Source organism: Cebus imitator, unplaced genomic scaffold (genome assembly GCF_001604975.1).
Source record: "Cebus imitator isolate Cc_AM_T3 unplaced genomic scaffold, Cebus_imitator-1.0 Scaffold21, whole genome shotgun sequence".
Classification (NCBI taxonomy): domain Eukaryota; kingdom Metazoa; phylum Chordata; class Mammalia; order Primates; family Cebidae; genus Cebus; species Cebus imitator.
This window is the reverse complement of record NW_016107336.1, coordinates 6,450,990-6,477,284: the sequence shown is the minus strand read 5'-3', so window position 1 is coordinate 6,477,284 and position 26,295 is coordinate 6,450,990. Positions and strand designations below refer to the sequence as shown.

Below are 26,295 nucleotides of genomic sequence, written 5' to 3'. Positions count from 1 at the left end.
CCCGCTTAAGACTATAAACAAAGCATGCCAAAATAAGGAAGTGCCAAACCCCAGACTGCCTTATCTAACCCCATGACTTATGTCATCACATTTTTCAATAACATCCTTACAGATAACCTGGGAGACAATATTTGTGATATTTTAAATGTTTACTTTTGCTTTTCAAAATTAAATATTTTTTTAATTCCTGAAGCCCCAAGACTTACGGTAAAAATAATAATTGCTATCAGTTTTGATCACTTCAGGACTGAGCCTTAATCTTTGTTTATCCCATGGCACATTCCATTGTGCAAAGGATATAATATAATTGCATAACATCTCTACTAAATTAAATTGTACAAAAGTATTTCCACAGTAAAAGACCAAATCTGGATCACTTTATCATTTTGATGTGTGGGTCGTGTAGTTTTATTCTGATATTTAGGTCTGTGGTAATCTCTCTGACTGATAATATGCAAACATGAGATCCATATGAAAAAGGAAAAAAACATGTTCCAGGGAATGGGTCACTTACATACTTAGTATTGTAGTATGTATCGACTGACGCAATAACAATCAAGTCCTCCCTTCCCAAGGATCTAGGGAAGCCACGTAAGTTGATATCATGCCAAGGAATGCTTCTTACTGGCATGTATTAGAAAAAGTTTTTCTTCTCAAGAGGTCAGTGCATGGCTCATTATCCTGGCACATTAGTCTGTCCGCATTTTGACATGTTTACCTCAACACTGTGTGCGCTGCCATGGACACAGGGCTGACTGAGCAGTAACCGAACGCTTCAAAGAGGGTCCTGCCATCTGGCTCAAGAAGACAGTGCCGGTCGGGTGCGGTGGCTCAAACCTGTAATCCCAGCACTTTGGGAGGCTGAGGCAGGTGGATAACGAGGTCAAGAGATCAAGACCATCCTGGCCAACATGGTGAAACCCCATCTCTACTAAAATACAAAAATTAGCTGGGTGTGGTGGTGTGCACCTGTAGTCCCAGCTATTCAGGAGGCTGAGGCAGGAGAATTGCTTGAACCCGGGAGGCGGAGGTTGCAGTGAGCTGAGATTGTACCACGGCACTCCAGCCTGGCGCCTGGATACAGAGTGAGACTCTGTCTCAAAAAAAAAAAAAAGAAGACAGTGCCGCTCTCCACGGACCCCACTGTGTGAGGAACACTGGGCCCGTCACTTATAAGGGATGTTGTGGTGATTTCTCATCACCTTCTGATAGTTTCTGAGCCAAAAACGTTTCCATTTTAATCTGTGAGAGTACTTCACGAGTGCAAGTGCTCCCTCAGTCAACAAGTACTTATTTTACTTTCACTGTTCAAGGCATTGTGCTAGATATCTTGGGTGACCACATGGCTGTAGATTTGGACTTCAGGGAGACTACCTTCCATGATGCTATGAATACAGAGAAACCAACGCAGCCATAGCTAGTACAGCGTAGAAAGGACTGAGTATAACCATAACAGAGGCAGAAAACAGAGGTAAAGTACTAACAGTGCTTGAAGCAAAGAGAAAACATTTGCTGGAAGACAAATAGGATGGATCCAGGAGGGAAAATGTGCTGAATTGGAGGGGATTTGAAGAGGGGAGGAGAAATGCTGTCCATTAGCAAAAATGCTCAGGCAGGAGAGAACAGAGCAGGCGCAAGGCAGACTCCATACTTTGGCTAGATTCCCTAGACCAGTGTCCAGAGTACGGGGCTGTTTGAGACGAGAGCCCGGAGATAGGGATCAAGAGGTAGGGTGAAGCCAGGCGCAAGGTAAAGGGGATTCAGCACTAGCTCTAACTTACCTGCCCGCTGTTAGCCAGGTCATCCACAGACAGAGCAGGGTCCAGTCGCAGGGAAAGCCCAAAGTCACACAGGCAGCAGGTCAGGTCGTTCTTCACGAGGATATTGGAGCTCTTGAGGTCTCTGTGCACGATGGGCACCTTGGGCCTCCCGCACAGGGTGTGATCACTGTGGAGGTGAGCAATGCCCCGGGCGAGGGAGCTCCCCAGCTTGCTCAGGTCCTCCCAGCTGATGATATGTCGCGTCAGGTACTCCTGCAGGTTGCCCTTGGCGTGGAAGGCGGTGATCAGCCAGTACTGTTTCCCCAACTCCGTCTTCCGCTCCTCGGCCGTCAGGAACTGGAGTATGTTTTCATGCTTCAGGTTGACGTCTGAGAAGATGTCCTTCTCCGTCTTCCAAGAGGCATATTCCTCATAGGGAAAGATCTTGACTGCCACTGTCTCAAACTGCTCTGAAGTGTTCTGCTTCAGCTTGGCCTTATAGACCTCAGCAAAGCGACCTTTCCCCACCAGAGTGTCCAGCTCGATGGGCAGCAGCTCCGTGTTGTGGTTGATGTTGTTGGCGCACGTGGAGCTGATGTCAGAGCGGTCATCTTCCAGGATGATGGCACAGTGCTCGCTGCTGAACTCCATGAGCTTCCGTGGCTTGGCGGTTTCCCAGGATGAACTCAGCTTCTGCTGCCGGTTCACGCGGTAGCAGTAGAAGATGATGATGACAGATATGGCGATTGCCAGTGGTGGCAGGAGGCTGACGCCTGTCACTTGAAATATGACTAGCAGCAAGTCAGGATTGCTGGTGTTATAGTCTGATGTGGAAACAAAACAAGGAGAGAAGGAGTTGGATGTAGTAGGTGAGTACTATCGGGAAGTGGGTTCACGCCCGCGCATCTACAGATTTTAACATCTGCATAGTTTTGTAGATACTATATTGTTAATTTTTATCTCAGAGATGTCAGTGCACACTCATTCCGTCTTCTCTGCCTCTGGCCGTCTATTTGACATCTCCCACTCTTTCTTCAAACTTCAGCTTATATGTCACTCCTCAAGGGAGGCCTAGAAAAACTTGGAAAATTGTCTTATTTTACACATTTTCATAGCACCCTATAGTTTTCCTAGGTAACCATTCAGTACAACTTAAACTCAAGTGAACTCTGACTGCACCTCTTGATTTCACATCTGTCTTTCCTTACTCTCACCATCCCCCATGGATGGGGAACTCCATGCTGGCAGGGACCATGTCTTCTTCGCTACCGTAAATGGCACTTAGCACACAGCAGGTCCTCAACGGTGCCGAATAAAAAGACAAAGCATTCACTGAGTGTTATCTAAAACTCAAGGCATTGAGAATATGGAAAAAAAAGACGTAGTTTCTGAATAAAAAGACAAAGCATTCACTGAGTGTTACCTAAACTCAGGGCATGGGAATCTGGAAAAAAATGACACAGCTTCTGCCTTCGAAAAACTTACAGGTATGATATCTGGTAAAAACACAGGGAGTGCCACAGTTTCCACAATGGTCTTTGCTTTTTTTTTTACGCTCCAACTTGTTCTGCTCTGATCAGCATTCAGGCGACCCTGAGACAACAGCTCTGGGCCTATGGGTGAAAAGGGGAGGAGTCTGTGGAAAGGCTCTCTTTGGACAGTGATGTTACATCTACTCAACATTCCTCTTTTCAGTGTGCATGCAAATTGCAGTTTCATAGAATAGTAACAATGAAAACATTGTCACAAAGGTAAGATGAGTTAAAAATGGAAATGCTGCAGTTTTATGACTTGGAATACTGATGCAGGCAGGCCCCTGTGGGCTGATGAGGAGAGTCCTTAGCACCAGGTATCTAACTATATAGCTTGTACATCAAACTTTGGTTCATGTGCTGGCCTTGTTGGTACTGGTGAAATAGTTTTCCCTCTTTGGAAGAAGGACATGAATAGAAACATACAGTGAGCAGGAGACAGCAAAAGGCGGCTCTAGCTCAATGAGAGCTTGTGCTGGGCTGCTTTCATTGGGCAAACATGCCAGAAGTCTATTGCTTTATGTGTCATCCACCTGCCCTCCAAAGTACCCATTAATGAGGAGGCCTCATGCTCAGATGCTAGAATCATTCATCAAATATATCACTACCGAGTGTCTATGATGAGCATGGCACTGCCCTCAAAAAGTACTCAGTAGAGGACTTAGGGCATATATACAAATGAGCAGTATGTGGCATCGGGGATAGGGCTAAATGTACGGTACAATCTGTATACTAGAGGGATGTGGAAAAGCTTAGAGAAACGTGGAAGGCACAGCAGCAAAAACTGCGTTTAAGTCGGTCTCTGAAGAATGGGAGAAGTCAGCGATGAGTGGAAATAGTGCTATGTTAAGGAGAAAGAATATATGATCTATCTAAGGAAGAGCAATTCTCCCATACTGACCACTCTGCACCTGGGGAGTAGAAAGGAAAAAAAATGGGTGGGTGGTATGGAACTGAATTCCTTGTCAAAGAATGATTTTTTGATTATTCAATTGTCAGTTTTTACCTACTGTAGGTGTTTGAATAGAAAAAAGCAAACAAAAAAAAGGTGATAAGAATATGGTCCAGGTGGAATGAGGCTTACCATGTTCTCTCAAAGGGAATCCATTGCCTAAATGGTATTGATAAAGGAGTTAAGACAAAATTACTTGGGCAGATAATAAGGGCATGAGAGTCCTCAGTAAGGCTTTCCTTTGTAATAAAAAGCAGCCCCAAATCATTTTCTAACAAACAGCAGCCTGAAAAGTCGAGCTGCAGCCATAGACAGGCAAGCTGGGAGCTTGTACTGGTGAATGCCGGCAGGAACTAAGGACTAGACATGTTCAAGATGGCGACTCCATCTTCCCTTCTCTTTGTCAGCCATGTGTACGGTAAAGAGGCACCGATCAAGTGGAAGGCCCATGTGCATAATAAAATTAGGGTGGGGTGACCAGCCTTCCCCACATACTATGTAAACATCATACCTGATCGAACCAATCTGTGAGCCCTATGCAAATCAGACACTGCCTCCTCAAACTGGACCATAAAATCCAGCGCATTCACCACCAGCCTGTCCTTTCCACTTGCCAGAGACACCTTTCTCTATAGAGTTGTTTCTCTTTCTCTTCTCTTCTGCCTGTTAAACCTATGCTCCTAAATTCCTCATGTGTGTTCATGTCCTAAATTTTCCTGGCTCATAATGATGAAGCCCAGGTTATATACCCCAGACAACATAGCTCTTTCAGCATCTGATACTTTGATTTAACAAAACACAGTGAGAAATGATGCTAGTACATATCAATTTTTAAGGTTTAAGCCTAATATGATTACTTGTTCTTAAGTAGAAATGCCAACTTCCACTGAGTATATATTCTAGATGAAAATCCTGGGTCTAATAAACTAGAATAGTAACCCCAAGATATCAGAATTCCAGCAAGGGAATTCCAAGAGAAAAAAATAAATCATTTGTTTGGAAAGCCACATGAATGCATTTTAAAAATACAGGAAAGTGAGAAAATTCAGTGACTGACCCTTAAAAACATAAATTCTTACTCTGGGAGGCTGGGATTGGGACTAAGAACAGACAAGAGTAGGGCAGAAACGGGGTAGGATAAAGCAATTGCAGAACAATTTGAATGCAAAAGAAAAAAAGACACTCCTGTGGAGACGTATGGACTGTCCCTGTTGTCCAGCAAAGTATAAACCTGGAGAACAAAATCAAGGGGGCAGATGAACTAATGTTCAAACAGCCAATCGAGCAGTCGGCATTTCCACTTAGGCTTACCACTTCCACAATGCTCCCTCCCTGAAACTCTGCCTCTATTATCTGAGGTATCCAATGAATGTGTTAGCTTGAAGTACCCACGTGTCTCCATTCTCTGTGTCTATAACTGCATGGAATGTCTTATAATCATAAATCCAATTAATTATCTGATTGCTTCTCTCCGGACAAAGCAGGGTAGTGGCCATCTATTCTGATCACCAAGATATACCCAGCACCTGGGGCGGAATGGGGCAATTTATGGTGTTCAACAAACGTTTGTTTTAGACACTTAATGATTACTTATGTGAAATAATATTTCTTCAATTTTTTATATTTTGTAGCAGAGTTTGGCAAATTATGGCGCAAGAGCCCATGGCCTGCTTTTGCACAGTCCTATAACCTAAGAACGATTTTTCCCCCATTTTTAAAGAGTTGTTTAAAAAATAATAAAACTAAGAGGTTCATGCAACAGAGACCTTATCTGGCCCAGAAAGTCTAAAATATTTAGACCCTGTCCTAGAGGTGTTATTATTATAACCTCATTGGCAGAATCTGGAGAGACTTCACTTTGGCCAAATGTGAATATGTAGTCAATTTTTTTTCACATATATGAAAATGAAATTTGAAAAAATTTAAATATTAAGTTCATAATTACTTAGATGTGTCCTTAATTCACTAAAACATCCAAATGAAATGTTGATTCATCATGGACAATTTTATTTTATACTTCCTAACTATAAGAACAGTCTTGTTTGCTAATTTCAATTCCTTTTTAGCCTAAAGGAAACACAAGAACAGAAATCCCCTTATGTGCAGCACCGACTGAAGAAGATTCTAGAAATCCCCAGTTCAATGTCAGAAACCAAAGTTTTACTTTCTCCTAAAATTTCCTGTGATTTCCTTAGAAAACTTGCACTTAATAAATTTGGTGGGGGGGGGGGCGGAATTCTTGAATAACATCTATCAATCTTGAAACTTCAAAGAGGTGGTGAAAAACTCTAACAATAGCAACCAAGGTTGGAAGGAAGCTTTGGGATGTGGCTTTATCTAAACAGGAGCCACCCACATCTTCGGGCGGTATTAACCCTTGGGCTGCTATTAGAAAAACCAACAGCCATAGGTGTACAAGCCAGCATCTCTTTTACTGGGAGACCAACAGGAAATGTTTCTTTTCATCAGCCGCCAATTACAGGGAAATTCAAGAACTGAACACTTACTAAGTTCCTGGCTGTGTGCTAAGGATTTTATAGAATATTTAAATTTAATTGACAGGAAAACCCTATGAGGTAGAAACTGCTATTATTATAAACCCCATTGTACAGATAGGGAAGCTAAGTAATTTTCCAAGATGATAAATTTAGGCAACAGCAAAGCTGGTATTTAAAATGAGCACTGCCTGATTGGAGAGACTTCCAATCTCCAGCCCATGCCTGACTTCTAAACTTCATATTGGCGAGAACCAACTAAGAATGACAATGACTTTAGGCTAGGTGTGATGGCTCACGCCTGTAATCCTAGCACTTTGGCAGGAGGACACTTGAGCCCAGGAGTTTGAGACCGGCCTGGGTAACATAGTGAGACTGTATCTAGACAAACTAAAAATAAAAATAAAAAAAATTAGGCAGGCACTGTGGTGCCTCCCGTAGTCCTGCCTACGAGGGAGGCTGAGGCAGGATTGCAGGATTACTTAAGGTAGGAGTTCAAGGCTGCAGCATACTATGACCCTGCCATTGCATTACAGCCTGGGTAACAAACAGAGCAAGTCCCAGTTAAAAAAAAAAGAATGACTTTACATAACCACCTAATTGGATAAACTGTTTGTCTTTAGTGTAGCCTGGACCAAGTGATTTTATAGCCATCCACCAAGAGACATTGGCAATTCTTGTATAATGTGTCTAAAGGAATAAATTTTGGGTTTAGAGATTATTTTCCTTTGTTCTGAACTAAGAACCACACTTTAGTAGTGTCTCTATAAATATGCATATTTTTCCTGCCAGAAAATAAAGGTTTATGTGAAGGAGAACCTTAAAACCTTGATCTTTTCTCAGAGCCTATTCTCAGGGCCTAGACCTTAGCAGGGCTCAAAACATAATTGTTGCACTATTGGGACCCTCCATACTAGATATAGCTCTGAAGGGCATTTAAAACAAGGGTGGAATTTCTTCAAGGCCCATAAAAAATGAGGCTATAATCGTAAACATTTTTAGCCTGGCCTCGATAGAGTTCAGTGGGTCTGTGAATTTGAATGGGCAAAAATTGTATCTTTTTTATTTTCTCTAACCTTTAATTGAAAATTAATATTTCCTAGTATTAGCTGGACCTATGATTTTGTTGCTGCAGATGTCTCAGCATGCGACTGACACTCATCACTTAGACATTTCAGTTGTTTAGATCTGCTATTGTTATTTAAAGCATTACTATAGAAACACATATTACTGTAATACAAATTCATTTTTAAGACATGTGATCACTGTATTTCAATGTAATTGGTTTTCTCTGAAATACTCTATGCTCTATTTTATGCATTTAAAACACATCACTGTGAGAAGAAGTCCACAGGCTTCCTTACTTCAAGAAGTCCATGGCACATACACACAAAAAGGGAAGTTCCAAAGGCAGAGTGAAGGCATTTGGGCTATAATCTCTTCTCCAGAACGTCCTAGAGCAGAGACTGTGAGATTGATGGGTTTCTCTGGAAGCTGGTAACTAGAGGTAGTGGTAGATCTGCCCGGCTTGATTTGTTGTCCGGTGCGTGGACAACTCTGGATGCTGTCAGAGCTTCTGTGGAATGGGAAGGGAGCTCTGCAGTGGAGAATGAGGAGAAGCCCTCCTTCGAAATCTTCTAACAGTAAGAAAGATAACTCATATACAATGTGCAGTGTTGGGTTAGGCACTGAGCCTTTTATTTTGTAAACATGATCTCACTTTATTTCTCCAACAACCCTATGTAAGAGTCAGATTCTCTTACCCCCATTTTACAAAGGAGGATACTAAGTCTTGGTTGCATCTACATTTTTGTCTGCTTGGTAAATAAGTATTCTTGCTAAGTAAAAGTTGTTCCTTGTAAGCACTCAATAAATGAACGCAGTCCTTGTAATATTATAATTAACATAGTGACTTGAGGCAGGAAGTTCTTCCTTCTCTTCAGCTATCTCTCTTTAGCACAGTTTCCTTCTTTGAATCTCAGCCAGTTGCATCTACACTCTTGCTTTAGGTGAACATGCTGGCATGTGAACATCCCTGTGGTTACAGCTTCACTGCCAACTTCACAAGTATCTCTCTTGGGATCCGATGCCCGTTTGTGTACTAATACACCAAGGTATGTGAAAAACTATCATCCATGTCCCTTTCTATTGCTCAGATAAATCAGTATCCCAGTAAATTTTTGCCCTCACCTCCTTTATTGAGTGGAGGAATTGCCAACCTGCTTCAAATATTAAAGTAGGAGCCTATCTCCCAGATACGGCTATGTTGATTTGTTTTTTACGAAGACACATTAACTGATCCACATAGGATTTTATTTACCAAGTTGGCCTTAATTGAATGTTTTTATTTTTTGATCCAAATGACTTTTATTTCAAAGTGAATTTAGGGAAGTTCAGTTTTAAGTTCCTTTTAGAAACTAACGTCGGCATAACAAAGGACTTAAAAAAGGCTGGGAGAATGTGTACGCGCGCACGCGTGTGTGCATGTGTGTGTGTGCACGTGCATATTCAAGTGGTAAGACAAATTGTTTACTTTTCAATCACTCCAAAGGAAAGTATATCATAGGATTTCCCCTTGAGGTTTTCTGCCAGTTTGTATTTTTTTATGGCATACTAACATTTATCTTTGGAAGACAGAAAAAAAAAGAATTTGACATTTGTCTTTAAAAAAATATTTATATATCAAGACTCTGACATTTGCAAATGGCTCCTTATCTGCAGCTAAGTCTGGCCTTTATTTGTGACCAAAGTGGTTGGATATTTTCAGAATTATTAAATGTATCTCTGGGTTCATTGTTAAGGAGACAGCTTGGTGGTACAGAAAGAACAAAAGCTTTGAAGCCACTCAGATGATTTTAAAAATACAGGGGGCAGACATGGTGGCTCACACCTATAATCCCAGCACTTTGTGAGGCTGAGGTGGGAGGATCACTTGAGCCCAGGAATCTGAGAACAGCCTGGGCCATATAGTGAGACCCTGTGTGTATAAAAATAAAAAAGTAGCTGGATGTAGTGGTATGGGCATGGAATCTGAGCTACTTAAGAGGCTGAGGCAGGAGGATCACTTGAGCCCAGGAATTCAAGACTGCAGTGAGCTATGACGCCAATCTATTTTAGCCTGGGCAACAGAATGAGACCCTGTCTCCAACAGTTAGTTCTCTCTCCCTCTTTCCTTTATCCTAAGAATATTTAAAATAATAAATATACTTAGCCCAAGAGCACGGGATAGCCTTCATAAATTATTATTCTGATTTCTCTCTTGTGAAAAAGAATTCATTCCAAAATAAAACACAGATATAGAAAAGTGTGTAAAACAAGTGTCTGGCTTAGTGAATTATTACAAGGTCAACACTCTTATAACCATTGGTTGGTCAGGTCAGAAAATATTTTTGCTAGCCACTTCAGAAGTCTGTTCTGAGAAACATCAACCCTCTCTCTCTCTCTCTCTGTGTACACTCAGACATGGATACACTCACATATATACATCTAAATATATATATACATTACAGTCTATATTCAAATTTCTTCAAAGTTATGGATCTGATAATTGAATTCAGAATCCAGTCAAGGACAATACATTAAATTTGATTGAAAAACACAGACTTTTAAACTGTAATGTGTGTGTGTGTGTGTGTGTGTGTGTGTGTATACATATATATATGTATATATATAGATGTATATATGTGAGTGTATCTGTGTCTGAATGTCTGTACCCACACACACATACACACAGAAAGAAAGAGAAAATTAATGTTTCTCAGAACAGACTTCTGGGGTGGCCAGTAAAAATATTTTCTGACCTGACCAGTGGTTACAAGAGTGTTGACCTTACAATAATTCACTAAGCCAGACACTTGTTTTATGCACTTTTCTATATCTGTGTTTTGAATCAAATTTACTTCTGAGAAAACAGAAGATAATTTTGCTGGCCACCCAGAACTGTTCATGTTCCCCAACTCAATCGGAGATCCCTACGTTCCTCTAAAAAGTAGTCACTATTCCTGACTTTTTATAGTTATCATTTTCTTGAGGTTTTTTTTTTTTTTTTTTTGTGATGGAGTTTTGCTCTCGTTGCTCAGGCTGGAGTGCAATGGCATGATCTTGGCTCTCTGAAACCTCTGCCTCCTGGATTCAAGCGCTTCTCCTACCTCAGCCTCCAGAGTAACTGAGATTATAGGCATGCGCCATCACGCCTGGCTAATTTTTTATATTTAGTAGAGATGGGGTTTCTCTATTTTGGTCGGGCTGGTCTTGAACTCCTGACCTCAGGTGATCTGCCCATCTCAGCCTCCCAAAGTGCTGGGATTACAGGTGCGCCCAGCCCTTGAGTCTTTTTAAAACTGTTTTTATCATCCAAGTATGCGTCTGTAGTCATCTTGCTACTAATATGACTGAATACAAATGGAAAACCCTGTTTTTTTGCAGAATTACTTTTCTTAAAAAACTTCCTACAATAAAAACACTGGTAGAATCTTTACAAAAATGTTTAATCTCAATTAATCAAACCATGAGACAAATCCAGAAAGTGCCTTTATAAAATAAATGGCCTGGCCTATTCAAATCAAAGTCAATGCCATGAAAACCAAAAAACACACTGTAGAGGCACAACAATCAAGTTGAATGTGTTGTCCTTGACTGGATTCTGAATTTAAACAACAGACTCATAACTGAAGAAATTTGAATATGGATGGTAACATACATTTAGATGTATATAAGTGAGTGTATCTGTGTCTGAATGTCTGTACACACACACACAGCGAGAGAGAGCGAGCTAAGCACTCACACATATGCTTCACATAGAGTTCAAAGATGTCACCACCGTTTTCTGCATGTTAAAAAATTTTGTTGGCATGTTACAGAAAGAATAATTTGGCACCTTGTTATCCAACAGCATCCCCTGGAAACTTACTGGAAATGCAGAGTCATAGCTCTGTGCTCAACAAACTGAATCAGAATCTGCATTTAAAAGTTCTCTTGGTGATTCATTTACACATTCAAGTTTCAGAGGTAAATTTTATTTTTGCTAAAGACTTTAGCAAAAATAAAGTTTCTTGGTAATCTGCCATAGAGATGCTTTCCTCCTACAAAAAATTTCTTAGCGGAATTGTTTGCAAAGCTTTCGTACAACTGTATTCGGTACCAGCCAATGAGAAAATGGTCCATGAGAATTTGCTAGTCAATTAATTGGTGGAAGAATGTAGAATGAGATATGATTTTCCATCCATCATCCCAGTAAAAAGCACACAATTTAGGCAAACAATAAAAAATCATTTTAATTAAACAACTGAAGGACAATAAGCTCACTAGCAATGCAGGATAGAATTTAACTTCCAGCTATTGATAGTATTGTTTGACATTCTGGATACACTTTCAGAGTATTTTTTCTTCAAATGATGGAAGAAGTCTTCTCACCAATCAATGCGGTTGTTTTATTCCAACTGCCCATATTTCAGAACAAAGCTATTCCCCACCTCTCCTACCACAACGCACAGTCTCCATTGTATTATTTCTTTTGCCTCCCTCCCAGATGGAAAAGCCTTGCATGTATTCTAACCCAGTATGACAACCTCTTCTAGAATACCCATGAGAGGTAGAGGTAAAATCTCTACCTGAAAATGTTATGGTAGAAAGACACCACTCCTTTGTTCTCATTCCATAATCAAATTCCAATATTTCTAGCTGCAGATATATTGGCATAAAGTCTAAACATTGGGATATTTTTTAAATGATTTTTTTACATTAAGTCAAATGTAGCCTCCATGTACTGCTATTATTGACCCTTCTACTACTGTTCTCTGAAGCCAAAGGCAACCAAATGCGTCCAGTTTCTATGGGATGAGAGTTCTTAAACTCCTGCTGAACATTAAATTCATATGCCCTAAATCATTTCATTTTCAGGTTGAACAGCCATGTTTTCTTCAGTTACTTTTCAAGAGATGTATTTATGAGACTCTGAAGTCTGACATATTTATCAGACCCTAAAGTCAGCCTGCCCAGCATATAGCACCCAATAAATGCCAGGACCTTTTTTCTAAGGGTAAAGTGATCTGTTCTCTGAAACCACGCTTGCTATTTAAGATTCTTCATCATGCGTTTTGCTAGACACAGATACAATACTTGGAATGTAATCTGTGTAGCAAAGATGACGGGAGACTCTCACCTCCTTTCCACTGAGTGAAGTTTAAGGCTCTTGATGGTTTGTTCTTTCAGTTTTGTTTTGATTCTTTCAGCCAGATCATCCTGATTTCAAAATGACCTTAACTCATCTCCAAGCCCTGGGGTCTTTATTACATGAGCAGATACCCACCAGTGTTTCGATAAGTGCTCCTTTGCAATTGATTGTTTGAACCTCTGTGTCTGACTTTACATCTACCTGTCCCATTGTGGAAAACTGGTCATTTCAGGCAATTAAAACCCTGATTCAGCCTTTGCTTTGTTAGGCACCCCTTCCATTGTGCTCTCACCCTTCATGTTCCTCCTTAGGATACAGATTCCTGCTACTTCTCTTGCTCTGACTTTAAAAGGAGGGCAAGCAACATTAGGAGGGTGCCTGCGAGGTACCAGGCTTTGTCCAGAAAATGATGACACATCTATCCCTCCACAGACAGAGCTTCATGCCTGATACATGTTCTTTGGAGCAAGATTTTGTTTTTCATTTTCCTTTCGGTGTTATTACAGTCTTCTGACTACTGAAAGCTGAGGTTTTGTTAGGATCCCCACACCTGCCTGGATTCTATAATTCTTTTTCTGGCTGCCTGTCTGAATTATACCTTGTACTCTGTCTAGGGGCCCTCATGTTCTCAGGAAACCTGAAAGCAAGATACATTTCTTAAGTTATTTTAGGATCTTCTCCAACAGGGAGACCAGACCGCTTTGGAAAAGCACATTTCATTATTCACAATACCTGTTAGGTCACTAAAATACACCTCTCTCCCTCTCCGGTTTTCCATGTGAATCACAGGCTTCTGCAATTCCTTCCCACCTGAGCTTTTTCACCTCCTAAAACCACACACACAGCCTTCCTGGTCCCTGCCTTGTCTCTGTCAAGGTGATGGCACCCAAACCTTGCCATCCAACCTTTTGGACACAGTGAGGTTTAAAATGTGCTTTCCTTTAATGTATAATTAAATCAGTTTTAAACTCTCAGATGCCTATTCCCAATGAGGACCTTGACCTTGTTCTAAAGCAATTGTTTGTAAATTGTAGAAAACAAAATAATATCCTCTCTTACAGAATCTTGTTATTCCTCCGTGGATGGGGTAAAACAGGCGTTGGTTTTTCTTTTTCTCTAACCTTAGAAGGCAGAATTTTGGCTCCTTCCTGTGGTGGTTGCCATTCTTTCATTGCTACTGTCCCTTTCCAGCTTACATGGGGAACAAGATGAAAAGTATAAAAAGATTTGGCAGAACAAACTGTCTTGACTCCAGTGGTTCCCAGTGTTGACTGTATATTAAAATATCTTGAAGAATTAAAAAATAATTCCTGATACCAGGCCCCAGACCAATTAAGTCAGAAACTGCAGGAGTAAGACCCAGTTAATGAGTCGTTTTTAAAGCTCCTCAGGTGTTTCCAATGTGCAGCCAAAGCTGAGAATGACTACATCAGCCTGGTGGAAGAAATAGGTATTTTGAATAGGATGGGGCCTGGAAAATGGAAGACATGGAAAGAATTTTAATGACTAAATTTCAGATAAATTGTTCTTGACAGTGGAACCAACTATATCCTAATTAGACAACAAAAAGTATATATGTGTATATTTTTAAAAGTAGATAAGCAAATATACATTATTCCTTTAAAAGTTAACATTCATTTTAAAAAATAGGCATAATTTGTCATGGTAAAATTGATATTTTACATAACAGGTAACATGCAGGAGCAATTTAGAATAAAAAAAAAATTTTCCAAAGGCAAGTCCCCCAGATGTCCAAATGCTGGAGTATATATGGGTGGAAAGAAAAGCCAATTTCACCGTGGTTAGCTAACCTGAGCTTTTTTCTTTCCCTCTGGTGGGACACTGAGATACTTTCAAAGCAGCAAAAAGTCTCAGTGGACCCTTCTGGCCATTACTCGTGGGTGTACAGTTTACGGAACACATGGATGCCGCAGTGGGAGAGGCTGGGACTTCGGAGGAACCACCAGAACCTTGCTACAGCACCAGCAGTATGTGTCCGATTGCTTTCTTGACCGCTCATATCCAGTGGATGGAATTTGAGACCATCTGTGTCCATACTGGATTCTACTCTGCCATGATTCACATCAGAATGAGGTTCTACAGTACAAATATTCACAACCAGAAATCACATCTGGCCTCCGTGCAGTTTTGTTTACTTTGCTACTTGGGAAAAAAAAAATCTTGAAAAGCGAGTTGCTTTTGCCTTAAGTCAGTTCAAATAGATTCTAAGCTTCCTTCAACTCAGTCACAGTGTCCTTTAGCATGTAAAATCTTTTATTATTTCCTTGGCCAGACACAGGGCCATATGGATGAATTCAAAGTGTGCTTTCTAACCATGGCTGGTTCACAACCAAAGGCTACTTCAGCTCTGAGTCATCACCTCAAATGACTGATTTCTCTTCCCAGGAATGAGACTAGCAACTTTAATCCATAATTTTCTTCCTCTTCTAACAACTTTTCTCTACCATATTTCCAAACTTATTTTTTTTTTGTCTGCATTTAGACCGGAAAGTAAATCTGGTTTGTTTCTTTTGAAACAAAAATGCACAGCTGGAAAGCCAGCTATTTTGAAGTATGAGCGTACAGTTCCAAGGCAGCATACCTAAAATCCCCCAGAGCTACCAAAACACCATTTACGCGTTTCATTTCTTACATGGAAGAACTAAGCGTTTCCCCAAGAAGCCAGTTCCCTGATGTTGGAGCTGAACAAACACAAAATGAGATTTGGGAGAAAGAGGGCAACATTTCTAAGACTTCCCTTACTCAGAAAGCAACCGAAGTCAAGAAAATGCTCAAGGCATGTGATCAATACACCAGGTAGGTTTGCTGGATGTCGCAAAGCAACGACATTAAGGATACAACGGGTCCAGAGGGAACCAGCTGGCTGAGATGTTCTGCTAGCAAGTTAAACATAGACAGGAAACCGTGTGTCTGATGCTGTAAAAAAAATCATTTGTCTTCTTGCCAGAGTTAGGCTTGCAAACCAAAAAGCCTGTTTTCGCTTAAAAGAAATGCTATAACAATCAGAGAAGAAGGAATGAAACTTTGTGGCTACAAGAAGTCCTCTTCTCTGCCCTTGCCTCAACTTCTCAAGTTAGACAGCGTGTATTAGCACACCAACTGCTAAAGCCTGCACGTAGCTTGAGAGTCACAACGTGCACCACTCGGTGACAGCATACATCTTATGGTCTGCTTCTCTATTTAACCACACAGATTGAACTTTGAGTCAGAAGTGGTTTCTCAAGTCCTGGTTTCAAAGCTAGCAAAATATAATTGATTTATTTACTTACAGTCCTATCCCATTCCAAAAAAAAAAACCCACAGTGAAAGAAGATAAAATCAAGATAGACGCTAGAATTATGATAAATGTGAGAAAACAGGGTAAAAACTGGTAAGCAAGGTTGATATTAGTATACTAAATGTGTAGGTACATATTTGCTCGAAGCATGGTTCAGATTTGACTCTAAGCTTTGCTGGTAGTTAGCATTTGAGAGAGAAACATAAAAACCATGAACATCTCTATCAGGGGTTGGCCTGAGGCCTGTTTTTGTAAATGAAGTCGTACTGGAACACAGCCACATCCAATCGCTTACACATTGTCTGTGGCTGCTACCGCAGCAGAGCTGAGTAGCTGCGACAGAGACTCTATCCCCTGCAAAGCTGAAAATATTTACTATCTTGCCCCTTATCAAAGAAGTCTGCTGACCCCTGCTCGGTATGCTTCAAAGCGTCCTTATGATAAGAAGCAAACAGGTCCTCATGAAGAAAACACCTTTCTAAAACAGAAAGCCAAAAGAAATTTCTCCTGGCTTCCTCATAAAGATAATAGTACAATGCAGTGAACCACATCCCCAACATTCTTTACAGTAAACATATCCCTTTGATTCACAGGACTCCTTATGATGGGTAGCACCTCAATGTGACTCAGGTGAAGGAATTTTCAGGGAGGAGGAGAATACATGACGTTGGTACAAAGCTCCTCACTCATCTGACTAAAGCCAAAGATAAGAAATTTGAATCTAGTGGAACAGTAATAACTATTTACAGTCAAAATTTACTAAGTGCTTACTCTATGCCAGTTGCCACGCCAAGTTCTCTGCATAAATAAATACATTTATCCTCAAAATAATCCTGTTATAAGTATTCATTATTTCTACTCCCATTTTTCAGAGAGGAAAACAGGTGAAGCAGTCCTCCCAAGAACAAAGAGCTCATACATGGCTGAGCTGGGATCTGAACACACATAATCTCAGCAGGAAAGCCATGCTCTCAGCCCTGCCCTCAGTTGTCTTCCCAATAGATAAGCATCTTCTTGGTCATCATCTATACACATGATTTCTCATACACATGGAAACAGCATCAGCCTGAGGTTGTGCTTCTCGCCAAGAACATGCTAAGTGGGGGTCTGGGCTGCTGTTCAGCAAACAGAAAGGTAGCCTCTTATGTAAGGTGTGCAGCCTCCCATGGGTGTAAGACTGATAAAAAATCAAATACACCACCACCACGGGAATGTGGAAGGGTAAGGGTATTCCTTCAGGAAGAGATGGGATTAGCTGGTTCGTCTATGATTCTCTTATGGACAAAAAATAAGGAACCACCTATGGGATCTTGGAAAATTCCAGTGCCTCTCTGAAAACCCACTTTTTTGTCATTAAAATGAACAGTCTGGAAGAGACAATTAACGGGTTTCACTTCATTATAAAAATGTAATGATTCTACGAACCAAGACAACACACCTGAAAGTGGTTAGCACAGATGTGCACATTCAGAGTAGGCTGCAATCCAAGGCAGCGGTTGTCACTATGGTTGTTCTTTGAGTTCCCACATCCTAGGCCATGGGCTTGCCGCCACCTTGCCTACATTTCAGTTGGAAAAGGGTAGGATACTGCTTTTGCAAACAAACTACTCAAAGTCCAGGACTTCAGTCCAGTGCTATCCCTTTCCTACGTGGCCCCAGTGCCTTTCATTTTCTAGAATAAGCAGTTCAGGTCTAAGTTAGCAGGAAAAGCAGGATGGCCAAGATCCAGTCATTTGGGAGCTCAAGTCGTCCAGCAGCATGCCTCCCTCCACCCTCCTTGGCTCACCATCTTGCTTTCCATTTGCCCACCTCCAGCAGATAATCTTAGCAAACAACACAGGAACGCACTGATTCAGGCCAACTCTTCTTAGCATCACACTATTACTCTCCAGGGTTTTCCAGGGCTACCAAACATCTCCTCTGTGATCTAATTCAAAACAATGCCTTGTAAAATGCATCTTGAAAACATTCACAAATGTCTTCTTGCTTTGAGAAATAGCAGGGGACAGTCTCACAGATAAACTAATACAAATACAATAAACTAACATGAACATGATCATGGAAACAATAGAAATGCTTACTGTAAAGGTGTCTGATTTTCCCTACATTAAGATCCATACTACAACAACATTTGTGGAGTATATTTAAAAAATAAACTTTATTGCCAGGCACAGTGGCTCACGCCCGTGATCCCAGCACTTTGGGAGGCCAAAGTGGGTGGATCACCTGAGTTCAGGAATTTGAGACCAGCCTGGCCAACATGGTGAAACCCCATCTCTACTAAAAATACAAACAAAAATTAGCTAGGTGTGATAGCAGATGCCTGTAATCTCAGCTACTCGGGAGGCTGTGGCAGGAGATTCTCTTGAACCCAAGAGGTGGAGGTTGCGGTGAGCCTGGATCACAACACTCACTGCACTCCAGCCTGGGCAAGGCGAGACTCCCTTTCAAAAAATTAAAAAAACAAAAATAAATAAAAATAAAAATAACCTTTATTGTCACTGCTGAAAAAGACCCATATGCCACTGGAGGCTTCTGTTATACAAGCTGACTGAGTAATGCTCATTTCCAAACGACCAGGTTTTAGATCCAATTTATTCCTCACGGGCCTATTAGCTCAGGGAGTTACTAGCATGAAGTTAACAAGACCTCCATCTCTGGTTCCATCCCGACCTGGTGAGTTCACAACAGTGCTTCTCACACTTCGATGTGCAAGCAAATCACCAAGGGCCTTGTTACAGGCAGATGCTGATGCAATAGGCCCCAGAGGGCCTGACGTTGTGCAGTTCTAATAAGCTCCCTGGTGATCCTGCTGCTGCTGGTCTAGACACTTTCAGTAGCAACGGTTTATACCATTCAGAAGAGGTATGTGCCTTGGCACAGAGTGTTCTCTTTGATCAGGGAAGGAGTAAGAAAGGATGCACCTACTGTGTGCCAGCCACTGTGCTGGGCACTCCCAAGCATCATCTCCTTGAATCCCACAACAACCCACAGGTACCATTTATCAGCACTACTTGACCAATAATGGCACAGTCATTCAAAGACAAGGCCTTGTGGCCCAAAGCAACCTTTCCATGGAAAAAATGAAGAGGGAATGAATCCTTTTGGCAAGTACAGAACTGCGATTACCCTAATCACTGATGTGAAAGGCACTTGTGAGTTGTTTCGGTTTTATTTAGCTGCTTCCTGCTGTGATTCTGAGTCAAAACAGGAACAACGTGCCTAATTTGTAATATTATCCAACAATGTCAGGGATGTGGTTAGCTTTGATTAGAAATTCTAGACTCAGCATGCTCCCCTTGCCTCTGTGAAGGCATGTGGAGTGAAAAAGAAACTGGATGAAACAGGGATTAAAGCAGAGTGAGCCCCTCCAAAACCTTGTGGTGTGATATGTAGGTATCCAAATGCTCGGCTTATGCACCAGAGTCAGCACTCAACTACAAAACCTCAGTGTCAGAACAGACCTAGGCTAAACAGGCCTGGTGTCCTGTATTCAGACCAGGACAAGTCCCCAAACCTCTATAAAAAGGCCAACTACTGCCAACAGCTAACAGATGGTGACATGCCAGGCAATGCTACAAGCACTTTACATGCATTAATCGACTCAATCCTCACAGCACCTCCCACCCGCTTTGTATTTCCATTTTACAGATGAAGAGACTGAAGCATGGAGATGTCAAGTCACTGACCCAACACAGCAGAGCTAATGAGCCATAGAATAGGCCTTAAATCCAGGAGAATCGCCTCATTCTTGAGCCTTACCACTAGACTGTTTCTCTCTTACCTAAACCAGCAGAAATCACCTCTTCACTTGGTGTTCTGCAAATTAAATGTCTTCACTGCACTTGGAAACTGTTTATGAAATGAATAAACTGAGTTGCTGTGTTTGATTCTTACAGGTTCACTGAGAGCTCAATAACCACATCAAGTCTTTGCAAAGCGAGGATGTCATCTGCAAGTAAACAGCGTGGTTATTTGCTCATGATTCTTTCCTCTCCTACCTCCTGTGTTGGCTTCAGTCTTGGTGCCCATCAGGTCTCGTCTGATTGACAGCTGTCACCAGGCCACCCATCATGACCAATCCCAACACCCTCTCTTCTGACAGGAATTTTATATGCTGGTTAGTACAGGAGTAGATTCTGATTTCCTTAGAATGCTACACAAAATGTTTTGGCAGGAGGGAATCTTGAGAGACTGGGAAGGAAGCATGACTGTGAGAGAACAGTTGTGCAGGGCACACCCCAGCACCATTCTAGTTGCTTCTTGACTCCTGCCTGTCCTTGGTCACTGTAGGGAGGCAGGGGAGCTGACACTAGGTCCCATTGGGGGATTTCACGGTTAACGCTAGGTACCCAGTTCAAAGAAAAAAAACAGCGAGGTTTCTTTAACTCTTTCATTCTAAAAACCATGACCTCAGTCCTCTGAAGAATGGACATCTATGAAAAAGGTACCCGGTCTCTGATGTCAAGATGTTACTATGTTCCTTTGCCTTTATAGACAACTAAGCCTAGTTTACAAAAAACAAAAACAAAATGTTAAACCTCTGCACCATTTAGTGTAGGTGTTTGAATATGTCTAGCATTTGAGTTTTTTTCTCATGTGCATATATTATCTGTTTAGAAATATATAGAGAGATAAAGAGGAAGGAGGAAATAAAAGAGGAAGAAAGGAAAGAAAGAAGGAAAAAAGGAAAACCTTCACAGGTTTTAGTGCCTTACATATCCCAATATAAATCCGAGCTTCGGTACTCACTAGTTGTCTGATCGTAGACAAAGTGTTAAATTTCTCCAAGCCTGGTTTCCTCGTGCGTAAATAGGGATGCTAACAGTGCCTACCCGCATGGGGTGGCTATGAAATGAGGTCATGCTTGGAAAGAGCTGAGCTCCCTACACAGCAACAGTGCGTTTTCTTGGAATATTAACTATCATTAATAGTAGCACTAGAAATAAAGGTCTATACTTAAAAAGAAAATCTTGCAGCCCAACCCTTTTTTCCTTACATATTAAGAAAAGGAAGACGTATGTAATTATCATCCATTGTGCAGCTGCAGATCAGAAAACTGGCAGCAAGAAGAGTGTTGTACCACTAATAACACAGTCACAATGCACTTTGTAGCTTTTGTGTTCACCACCTTGGTGGACTTGGAGTAGAGATATAAACATCAAGAGTTTTCATTCCTGCCGGATGTGGTGGCTCATGCCTGTAATCCCAGCACTTTGGGAGGCCGAGGCGGGTGGATCACCTGAGGTCAGGAGTTGGAGACCAGCCTGACCCACATGGTGAAACCCTGCCTCTACTAAAAATACAAAAACTAGCTGGGCATGGTGGCAGACGCCTATAATCCCAGCTACTCGGGAGGCTGAGGCAGGAGAATCGCGTGAGCCTAGGAGGCAGAGATTGCAGTGAGCTGAGATCATGCCATTGCACTCCAGCCTGGGCGCCAGAGCAAGACTCCATCTCAAAAAAAAAAAAAAAAAGTTTCATTCCTCAGTATAAAGAAGAGATGGTGACAATAAGAGGAGAAATGGAACACAAAATGTTGCTCCTACTGTCTGCTGTTTTAGGTGGAAGAAATATCCCACCACAGGTAAGAGAGATGCTTACACATCAAACACCCCACCAACCCACCTCCTGGAACATTTTAGAAGACTCTGAAATCACCAAGACATTTGAGTCATCAGCTGTGAAAGGCTTCCTGAACTGTATAGTGAGAAATCACCTTTATGCTTATTATCTCACTTCATAAGAAAGTCTGAGAATAAATAGGAGGAAAAATATGATGGATGCCCACGATGATCACCCGAGTTGAAACACTCTGAAAACGGAAGTCATTAATATCTGAAAGGCTTATAGTAAAATAGAAAATGTATGAGATGTTTTTACAAAGAAATTCAATACTAAAATATAGATCCAACTTGTAGGCCATTTATCAATTTTTGTCCTTTTGGATAAAATAAACTTGTCTACTGCAGACAAGCCAGTATACATAAGGAGAGAAAAGTTTCTTCAGTGCTAGTAAATGTGCCTGGGTATTCTAGTGTTAGAGATTAATTCCTTTGGCTTAGCCTAGGCCTTCTTTTAAAAGGTGAACTACCTAAAGAAAGCTGATATGGTAAGTCAGAATATCAGGTATTACCATGTTTAGTATGATTGAATCATTTAGATTTCCCTCCTAACTCAAATCACATAAATGAGGCCGGGCACAATGGCTTACGCCTGTAATCCCAGCACTTTGGGAGACCAAGGTGGGTGGATCACCTGAGGTCAGGAGTTTGAGACCAGCCTGACCAACATGGTGAAACCCCCTCTCTTCTAAAAATACAAAAACTAGCTGGGCGTGGTGGCACATGCCTGTAATCCCAGCTACTCACGAGGCTGAGGCAGGAGAATTGCTTAAACCTGGGGGGCAGAGGTTGCAGTGAGTCGAGATTGCACCATGGCACTCCAGCCTAGTGACAGTGCGAGACAGCATCTCAAAAAAAAAAAGAAAGAAAGAAAGAAAGAAAATGAGAGAAATGGACCATTTGTAGGAAGGGAACATAGGAAGGAAGAGTGATCTGGAAAGTGTTGCCCTGACAAGATGTGCCTGCCTTCAGTTCACAGAGAAGTTGGCCTGGGGGGAGTTGGACAGGAAGAGGGAGAATGGCAGTAGGTGAAGGACACAGGAAGAGAACAAGCTGGATGTGCACTGCTGCTGAGCACCAAACACGAAACACGAGGACACATTCCTTCTCGGAGGTGGAACACACGTGGCAGCAGAGATAGGGTGTAGTGCCAGCACTTGTGCTCCGAAAGATTTTTAATTAAATCAGACCCATTGTTGACTAAACCCACCTTTGGCTTCCCTGAATTTACATTCCTAGAAGCAAAAGAGTACTATTAATATTTATTTACACTATCACGATAGTAAAAGTAAAAGATGTATCCATCCCCAGTGTTGGAGAAGGTACATGGAAATTCATATGCTTACATCTTTTTTGGGAGGAGAATAGTTTAGTAGTGCTTATTCAAATTTAAAATACACATATTTCTAAACCAGAGATTTCACTTCTAGCAATCTGTTTTGCAGAAATATTAGCACAAATGCATGAGATATTTTTACAAAGATATTCAACGTAGCATGAAGTGGAAAAACTGAAGATACCAAAATAATCCATCAACAGGGTCATGACTAGATCCATCACAGAAGATAATATGAAATTCTAGACTAAAATTAAAAGATGTACAGTGTATCTATGTGTTCTGTCTTGTTTAGAAGGAACTGTAAATGTGGTTGGGTGTAAAAAGTGTTGCAACATGACATTTACAATATGATCAAACAGTTGGAGTGAAAGATGGATGAGTGGATGCGACAGATAAAAGGATGGGGAGATGGATGAAAGGAGGGAAGGAGAAGGGAGGAGAGGGAGTGTTTCAGAGTGGGAGATACGAATGAATGACAGAGACACGTGTGTGCATCCAGTCCATTGTCAATACAGATGATCTGTTGCATTGGGAGTGAGGGGATGAGGGAAATGTACTTTCATTTTTAATTTTCACACATTGTTGGATTGTTTGGAATTTCTGATAAAGAACATATACTAATTTTGTCATTAAAAACCAACCACTGAATACTTCTCTTATTAAAAATTGAGGGAAGAGTGTGTGCCTTCCTTTCAAGCTGAATGAATGCTGAACTTCAAAGACGAAGGCTAGTATCTAATCTACTCTTTTCCTGGCTCCAAGGGTAAACTCTGGCTTATTATTCCCTCTCTGTATTTCAATGTTTCTCTCAAATGGGATCGTTGACAAGTACCCTACCTGGGACGATGTACGAGAAACAGCTTCAGTGATAAAGAAAGTCCTCCTCCAGGATTAAACAACCCCATCCAAATCTCTAGAATAACGGTCACCAAATTTTAGCTGCACAGAACTACTAGGAGGGCTTGTTAAAATACAGATAGCTGGGATTCACCCGTGTTTCTGATTTAGCGGGGCCTGAGAATCTGCATTTATAACAGGCCCCCAGGTGATGCTGATGCTGGCTGCCCAAGGGGCTGCACTTTGAGAACCACTGCCCTAGGTGAAAGAAACTATTTGTCAAAGACAAATAATAATGTTTGCCCCAGTCAACTAGATTTGAGGAGAACCAGAACAAACCCTGCTGCTCCCTAAGCCCCTCTTTCCACCAGCGGAATGGGCTCATGATCCACTGTTCGGAATCCACCACGGGAGGAACGTGCTCCGTGACACTTCAGACCAACAACGCAGAACACTGGCACAGATGTCAGGCCCAGTCCCTTCAGAGGAGAAAACTCACCTTCTGAGAAGATGATGTTGTCATTGCACTCTTCAGAGCTACAGGAACACATGAAGAAAGTCTCGCCAGGCTTTTTTTTTTCCTTCATAATGCACTTTGGAGAAGCAGCATCTTCCAGAATAAAGTCATGGTAGGGGAGCCTGGGGTCATGGCAAACAGTCTCTAGTGTTATGTTCTCGTCATTCTTTCTCCTAGGGTGGAGAGATTCATTGGGGGTGAGGGAAGAGGGAGAGAGAGAAGAAGAAGAAATGAGTACTGTGGTCTCCATACAGGAAGGCAATCTGGATGACTTTTCCTTCACAAAGTTGTTCCGAACAGAGGCCCCTGGTTCCTGTTCTCCCGCATTCGCAGGCTGCCCTACAGTCTCATGTGCTTTTCTGCTTTTTTCTGTTTTTCCTTTGTTTATTCTCGGAACCTATCTGTGGTTACAAACATCACATGGAGCAGACAGTGTTCCATGGGGGCAGTCCTGCTGGAGAATTTTACACACTGAAGTCTGAATTAAATTATTAAAGGAGAAGGCATGGGGAAAAGGAACATTCCTAGGTACTCAGGATAGTTTTAAATCTTCCATCCTGAATGTGATGCAAAGCTCACATCACACCCTTAGTTTAACTGGCAAAATCTATCCTGTCTAGCTAAACTGTGTTCAAAGAGCATGCCTGGGGAGATAGTCACAGTTCCTCTTTTTTTGTTTGCTGGGCCTCAGAGCACTGTGTATGAAGAGCATACTCCTTGTCAACAGCTGGTTCTGCTGAGAAAAATGGGAAGAACCATTCCAGATAAAGAACTGCAGTCTTTCCCAAATTACAGAAAGGCACAATCAGAAAAAAAAAAAAATGGGAAAGGATTTCAGGGTGTTCTTCATTTACAGCTCAATGAAATAGTTTAAGCTGTCATTAACTACTTTTACATTTAGTAAACCTTCGTATATATTTGAAGACTAATTCAGCCCAGGGCTCAGAGAATTTCTTACACAGAATTTTCCTTGAGTCCTAGGAAGTGCTCAATTAGCTCTCAGTATAGATTAGATTTTAAAACGACATGGTTAATGCCTACTATTATAATTGAAAAGCCCAAAGAACACTTTGGCTCTCTTGGAAAAGAGCATCACCTCTCTATCCACTTCCCTCTGCTCCCTCATGAACATACTATCTTGGATGACTGTCCAACAAGGTTAGTGTGACATCCTCCTTTTCACCTCTGTCCTTTTCAGATGCAAAATACCTATTGTCTTAAATTGCATTCTCTCTGTCTAGAGCTGGAGCGGAAGGAAGGGCTAATTAGGTCCAGTCAGTTTTGCTAGCATAATTTTCTATGAAGATTCTGAGTGCACACATGAGCCCATGCATGCCTGTGTTCACCAATTTTCCCCTAATCCTCCCTGCCCCATGCACAAAAGCTCACTGCTCAGAACAAGGAAAATGGAAGGCAGGCTGGAAGCAAGCAGCAGCTAAGACACAGTTTGCACCTGTAAAAGACATGGGGCCATCCCCACGAGAGAAAGAGCAACTCTGACCAATACCACCTTCTTAGTGCTTAAGTCAAGGACACTAAAGGACAATGTGTTGACAAAGGGATAAGGGCAAGGGTATGAGTAAGGACAGCCCAGGGAGTAACGGTGCCAGTGTTGACATCCATGCAGCCCAGAGTGGACTCCAGTGGAGGTACACGTGTCTGCTTGTGAAAGGGCTCAACGGTTCTTAAACTAGAGCTCCAGAAGGCACAAGAGGAGCAAGGCTTTGCTAAGTTGGTCCCTGCTGTGACAGGAAGAGTGGCAAGCAGAA

The 26,295-nt window shown here is 41.6% G+C and overlaps 1 protein-coding gene across 2 annotated transcripts in view; it reads right to left on the bottom strand.

Moving 5' to 3' along the window:
• Positions 1-26,295, bottom strand: part of TGFBR2 (transforming growth factor beta receptor 2) — an 87,145-nt gene that overhangs the window by 19,592 nt on the left and 41,258 nt on the right. For both annotated transcript variants that reach the window (XM_017521667.2, XM_017521668.2), the window contains 2 exons: positions 24,509-24,699; positions 1,782-2,584 (listed from right to left, as the gene is read on the bottom strand). In XM_017521667.2, the coding sequence (XP_017377156.1) occupies positions 1,782-2,584; positions 24,509-24,699 (994 nt within the window). The remainder of the gene's footprint in view (positions 1-1,781; positions 2,585-24,508; positions 24,700-26,295) is intronic.